Source organism: Serinus canaria, unplaced genomic scaffold, assembly GCF_022539315.1.
Source record: "Serinus canaria isolate serCan28SL12 unplaced genomic scaffold, serCan2020 HiC_scaffold_595, whole genome shotgun sequence".
Lineage (NCBI taxonomy): Eukaryota > Metazoa > Chordata > Aves > Passeriformes > Fringillidae > Serinus > Serinus canaria.
In genome coordinates this window covers 1-5,889 of record NW_026108709.1, presented here as the reverse complement: position 1 = coordinate 5,889, position 5,889 = coordinate 1, and the positions used below count along the sequence as shown (strand labels likewise).

The window sequence follows — 5,889 nt, the reverse complement described above, 5'->3', positions numbered from 1 at the left end:
GTGTGACACCCACAGGTGACAGGTGGGACAGCCACAGGGTCACCTGTCACCTCCCTGTGTCCCTCTGTCCCACCCCTGTGTCCTCGAACAGCCCCACCAGGTACGCCTCGCTGGCCTCCTGGGGACAGGTGACACACAGGTGACAGGTGTGACACCCACAGGTGAGACAGGTGACACCAATGGCCGCGCTCTGGAAGCGCAGGTCGGTTTTGGGCTGTCACTGTCGCAGTCTGGGCTGTCACTGTCGGTACCCAGGTGTGCCCAGGTGTGTCCCAGGTGTGTCCCTCACCTGTCCCAGGTGTATCCCAGGTGTGCCCAGGTGTGTCCCCAGGTGGTGCCCAGGCTGATCCCAGGTGTGCCCCAGCTGGTGTTCCAGGTGTGTCCAGCTGTGTATCCCAGGTGTGCCCAGGTGTGTCCCAGGTGTATCCCAGGTGTGCCCAGGTGTATCCCAGGTGTGCCCAGGTGTGTCCCAGGTGTGCCCAGGTGTGTCCCAGGTGTGCCCAGGTATGTGCCCAGGTGTGCCCTCACCTGCAGGGCGCCGATGGCGGCGCTCTGGAAGCGCAGGTCGGTTTTGGACTGTCACTGTCCAGTCGGTGTCCATGTACCGGTCCCAGTGTCCCAGGTGTGCCCAGGTGTGTCCCAGGTGTGTGCCCAGGTGTGCCCTCACCTGCAGGGCGCCGATGGCGGCGCTCTGGAAGCGCAGGTCGGTTTTGGGCTGTCACTGTCGGTACCCAGGTGTGCCCAGGTGTACCCAGGTGTGTCCCTCACCTGTCCCAGGTGTATCCCAGGTGTGCCCAGGTGTGTCCCAGGTGTGCCCAGGTCACCTGTGCCCAGGTGTGCCCTCACCTGCAGCGCCCCGATGGCGGCGCTCTGGAAGCGCAGGTCGGTTTTGAAGTCCTGCGCGATCTCCCGCACCAGCCGCTGGAACGGAAGCTTCCGGATCAGCAGCTCCGTGGATTTCTGGTAGCGCCGGATCTCGCGCAGCGCCACCGTGCCAGGGCTGGGGACGGCACGGACACCTTGGGGACACTGCCAGGGGGGCCACCTGGGGCCCTGGCACCCACCCTGGGGCCCTGGCACCCCCCCTGGGGCCCTGGCACCCCCCCTGGGGCCCTGGCACCCACCTGTGTCACCCCCATGTCCCTGTGTCCCCTCCCTGTCCCAGTATCCCCAGTCCCTCCCAGTGTCCCCAGTCCCTCTCAGTCCCTCCAGTATCCCCCCAGTCCCTCCCAGTACCCCAAATCCATCTTAGTCCCTCCCAGTATTCCCAGTTCCCCCAGTATTCCCCCCAGTCCCTCCCAGTATCCCCCCCAGTCCCTCCCAGTATCGCCCCCAGTATCCCCAGTCCCCCCCAGTATTCCCCCCAGTCCCTCCCAGTATCATCCCCCAGTATCCCCAGTGCTCCCAGTATTCCCCCAACTCACTTCCAGTCGCCCCCAGTATCCCCCCAGTCCCTTCCAGTCCCCCCCAGTATCCCCAGTCCTTCCCAGTATTCCCCCAGTATCACCCCCAGTATCGCTCCCAGTCCCCCCCAGTATCGCTCCCAGTATCCCCCAGTCCCCCCCAGTATCGCTCCCAGTCCCCCCCAGTATCGCTCCCAGTCCCCCCACTCCCCCCCAGTATCGCTCCCAGTCCCCCCCAGTATCGCTCCCAGTATCCCCAGTCCCTCCCAGTATCGCTCCCAGTATCCCCAGTTACCGGTAGCGATGCGGTTTCTTGACGCCCCCCGTGGACGGCGCGCTCTTCCGGGCCGCCTTGGTGGCCAGCTGCTTGCGCGGCGCTTTGCCGCCGGTGGATTTCCGAGCCGTCTGCTTGGTGCGGGCCATCCCGGGCCGTCACAGCCTGCGCGCGCCGGGAGCGGCGGGGAGGGAAACGGGGGGAAAAAAAACGGGAAAAACGGGAAAAACCGGGAGGGGGAGCCGCGCGCGGCCTACGCGACTACAACTCCCATCAGCGCCCCGCGCCGCGTCACGTGCTGGCCACTCAGAGCCTGATTGATTGAGTGCGACGCCGGCGTTATTACGAACTACAACACCCAGAAGCCTCCGCGAAGTCCCCGCTGATTCGCCGGAACGGTGGCGCTCATGCGCCCCGCCTTTGATAGACGTGCATCGCGACCAATCACGTCCCCGCATTCTAGCCAATCAGCGCGCGGGATAGCACGGAAGGCGGGACTAATGAGCAGCGTCTCCTCAGGCGACCCCGATCCCCCCCCACCCCCCCCCGGTACCGGAGCCTTCCCGGTGCTTTCCCCCCACCACTCCCCGGTACCGACCCCCGGCCGCCGCCGCGCCCCAGGTACCTGCGAGCGGCGCTGGCGGCGGCGCTGGAGCCGTGCGGGTCCCGCGGTGCAGCTGCGGCGGCTTCGATCTCCCCCTTCCCGCCTTTCCCGGCAGAAAATGGCGGGTCCCGGCTGAGGGCGGTTCCCGTCGTGCCCCGCGCGCGGCGGGGCGGGAACGGGGGGGGTCGGCTGAGGTGAGGCTGCGCCGCCATCTTGGGCACCGTGAGGGCCTGAGGGGATCCGGGGGCTTTTCCACCTCAAAATTCCATAATTCTGTAATTCCCATCATTTATGTAATTTCCCAGCTCTGGGATGTTCCATTTTGGGGGATTTAAGATAAAAAAATGGAGTTTGAGAGAGCTCGGAGTGAGGCCGCGCCGCCATCTTGGGTGCCATGAGGGCCTGAGGGGATCCGGGGGCTTTTTCCACCTCAAAATTCCATAATTCTGTAATTCCCATCATTTATGTAATTTCCCAGCTCTGGGATGTTCCGTTTTGGGGGATTTAAGATAAAAAATGGAGTTTGGGAGAGCTTGGAGCGAGGCATCATTGCTCTCTTTTCCCATGAAAACACCCAGTAGGATCCCCCCACCAAAAAACCACAAAACCAACCAAAAAAAACCACAAAACCAACCAAAAAAAACCCCAAATTCCATAAAATCCACCAAAAACTTCTTGGCTTTCCGTCTTTTATTTCCAAGAAGAGCAATTCCATTATTTCTTTTTTTTTTAGGATTAAGTAAGGGCATGGAACTTGGAAGAGCTCAGAGTGTGTTGATCCCAAAAAAACCCTGAAACAACCCCAAAAACCCCAACCCAAATCCATCAATTTATTCCCAAAATGAATAATTTCACAATCCCACGATGGTAGTTTTTAGAATTGAGAAAAAGCCCCAGAATTTTGAAGAGCATCCGCCCCCATCCCTCCTCCCTCAGCTCCATTTTCTCCTAAAACCACTTAAAACCAAAACCAGCCCAAAATCCACCCAAATTTGGCTCACATTTCCAACATTTTATTCCCAAAAGGCCACAAAGTGGAGGGTGAAGAACAAATAAATGAGGGGATAATAAAATAATTGGCTTTTTTCAGTGGTTTGAAAGAGTTTTCCCCCATTTTTCAGCCTGTCAGGGAGGAAAATCCCCAAAAAAGCCGAATTTGGCTCAAAACGGTGTCAGCGAAGGCATCTCGGGGAACAGAGGAGGATCCAGAGCAGGGAAAGGACTTGAGGGTAAAAAAGGGATTTTTGGGAGGGGGAGGAAAAAGATTTTGAGGTGGGATAGGAAGAGTTTGGGGCGGAATGAAAGATTTGGGGGGGGGTCTGAGGGATTTGGGTGAAAATTTGAGGGGGTTTGGGTGGAATGAAGGAATTTGGGGTGGAATTGGAGGGGATTTGGGTGGGATCTGAGGGTTTGGGGTGGAATGAAGAGATTTGGGGTGAAATTTGAGGGATTTGGGGTGGGATCTGAGGGTTTGGGGTGGAATGAGAGATTGGGGTGAAATTGAGGGATTTGGGGTGGGATCTGAGGGGTTTGGGTGGGAATCTGGGGGTTTGGGGTGGGATGAGGGTTGGGGGGTTGAGGGATTTGGGGGTGGGAAGGGGATTTGAAGGATTTTGGGTGGCAGAGGTTTGGATGGGATTTGGGGTGAAGGATTTGAGGATTTAGGTGGGATTGAGGATTTGGGTGGGATTGGAGGATTTAGGGTGGGATCTGAGAAATTTTGGGTGGGATTTGAGGAATTTTGGGTGGGCTCAGAGGGTTTAGGATGGGATTTGAGGATTTTGGGTGGGATTTGAAGGATTTAGGGTGGGATTTGAAGGATTTAGGGTAGGATTTGAGGATTTTGGGTGAAATTTGAGGGGTTTTGGGTGGGCTCGGAGGGTTTGGGGTGGAATGAAGAGATTTGGGGTGAAATTTGAGGGTTTAGGGTGGGCTCTGCCCCCCCCAGCCCCCGTTTCCCCCCGCGCGGGGTCAGGGCAGCGCCCGGTGCCGGCGGCGTTTCGGCGATTCCCGTCATGGAGCGCGGGGGGGGCTGGGGCTGGGGGGGGCAGCGCTGTCGCGACATGTCCCGATAGCCACAGATAGCCGGCGATATCGCCCGATATATCGCGATATCTCCCGATATATCGTGATATCTCCCGATACCTGGTGACTCCTCCTGATATTCACCGATACCCCTCGATATATCGTGATATCCAGCGACATCTCCCGACATATCGCGATATCCAGAGATATGTTTTGATATCTCCCGATACGTGGCGATACCCATCAATATCTCCTGATATATCGCGATATATCGGCCGATATCTGCCGAGATCTCCCACTATATCGCGATATTCATTGATACTCCCCGATATACCGCGATACCCAGAGATATCTCCTGCTCTATCGCGTTATATCGCGACATGTCGCGACAGAGCCCCCCCCCCCCAGCGGGGCCTAGGCCAGCTGGGACTCGATGGCGGCCAGGATCCTGCGCAGTTTGGAGTCGCTGTCCACGAAGCCATCGCCGTTCTGGGGGGGGAGGGGGAGACACCCCAAAATGGGGAGGGGGACCCCAAAATGGGGTGGGGGACCCCCCCAAAAGTGGGGACTGGGGGAGGGGCACCCACCTTTTTGGAGTGGACCAGGCGTCCCCCCACGGTCACCTCAAACCATCCCGTCACCTCCGGGGTGCCCTGGCCGCTCTGGGGGGGTGGGGGGGGGCAGCTGAGAGACCCCCAAAATCTCCCCTGGGGACCCCAAAAACCACAGGATCCCCCCCCAAAATCCCCCCTGGGGACCCCCCCAAAAAACTTCAGGATCCCCCCCAAACCTTCTGGATTCCACCCCAAAATTGTGGGGGGTTTTGTGAATTCACCCCTAATCCTGTGGATCCACCCCAAATCCTGTGATTTCACCCCAAAAATCCTGAGAACCCCCCCAAAATACCTGAGAACCCCCCCAAAATCTTGTGATTTCACCCCAAATCCTGTGAATTCACCCCAAAGCCTGCAGATCCCCCCCAAATCACAGGAACCACCCCAAATTTGGGGACCCCAGCCTCAAACCAGTCCTGACCCCCCCAAATTTGGGGACCCCAGCCCCAAACCAGCCCCAAACCCCCCAAATTTGGGGCCCCCAGCCGCAAACCCCCCAAATTTGGGGACCCCCGCCCCAAACCAGCCCCAAACCCCCCCAATTTGGGGAGCCCAGCCCCAAACCCCCCAAATTTGGGGACCCCAGCCCCAAGCAAGCCCCGACCCCCCCAAATTTGGGGAGCCCAGCCCCAAACCCCCCAAATTTGGGGACCGCAGCCCCAAGCAAGCCCCGACCCCCCCAAATTTGGGGACCCCAGCCCCAAACCCCCCAAATTTGGGGACCCCAGCCCCACCACGTCCAGGGCTCCCGGGAAGTGCTGCTCCAGTTCCTGCTTCAGCTTCACAAACTGGAATTTGGGGAGGGGGCAGCAATGAGGAGGGGGCTCCCCAACCCCCCCGGATGTTTTGGGGTTCCCCCCCCCCCCCGGATTTTGGGGAGGGGGTGTCAGGAAAGGAGGAGGGGGAGGGGCTCACCTTGGATTTGTAGCCTCAGGCTCCGCTGGGGGATGGGCAGTGAGGGGGGGGGTA

The 5,889-nt window shown here is 59.3% G+C and overlaps 2 protein-coding genes and 1 long non-coding RNA gene across 5 annotated transcripts; 1 reads left to right on the top strand and 2 right to left on the bottom strand.

Moving 5' to 3' along the window:
* Nucleotides 1-31: 31 nt before the first annotated feature.
* On the bottom strand, nucleotides 32-2,446 carry LOC127061317 (histone H3.3A-like). Its single transcript, XM_050987977.1, has 4 exons — nucleotides 2,303-2,446; nucleotides 1,699-1,842; nucleotides 847-1,000; nucleotides 32-118 (listed from the first exon to the last, which is right to left on the bottom strand). The coding sequence occupies exons 2-4, from the start codon at nucleotides 1,824-1,826 to the stop codon at nucleotides 47-49; spliced, it is 354 nt and encodes a 117-aa protein (XP_050843934.1). The 5' UTR covers nucleotides 1,827-1,842; nucleotides 2,303-2,446; the 3' UTR covers nucleotides 32-46.
* Nucleotides 135-815, top strand: LOC127061318 (uncharacterized). Of its 3 annotated transcripts, none has more exons than XR_007780821.1 (3): nucleotides 135-265; nucleotides 442-473; nucleotides 756-815. It is a non-coding gene; the product is annotated as an uncharacterized LOC127061318 (long non-coding RNA). The 3 variants fall into 3 exon arrangements; XR_007780822.1 differs by having other exon boundaries at nucleotides 135-319; nucleotides 410-473; XR_007780823.1 differs by having other exon boundaries at nucleotides 135-319; nucleotides 410-483; nucleotides 778-812.
* Nucleotides 2,447-4,067: 1,621 nt separating the features above from the next.
* LOC127061316 (selenoprotein W-like) lies at nucleotides 4,068-5,850 on the bottom strand (the record flags this gene model as incomplete). The annotated part of the gene is made up of 4 exons (XM_050987976.1): nucleotides 4,068-4,795; nucleotides 4,894-4,968; nucleotides 5,655-5,708; nucleotides 5,836-5,850. Coding segments are annotated over 4 exons (219 nt in total), but the record flags the coding sequence as incomplete, so codon positions are not given.
* Nucleotides 5,851-5,889: the final 39 nt, after the last annotated feature.

Bases quoted from the DNA above. Each gene is read 5' to 3' on its own strand.
- LOC127061317 (XM_050987977.1), bottom strand. From the start codon at position 1,826: ATGGCCCGCACCAAGCAGACGGCTCGGAAATCCACCGGCGGCAAAGCG. The intron at 1,001-1,698 runs GTAACTGGGGAT...TGCCGTCCCCAG, and splicing joins AAGAAACCGCATCGCTACCG to CCCTGGCACGGTGGCGCTGC. The intron at 119-846 runs GTGAGGGCACAC...ACCTGTCCCCAG, and splicing joins CCGCCATCGGGGCGCTGCAG to GAGGCCAGCGAGGCGTACCT.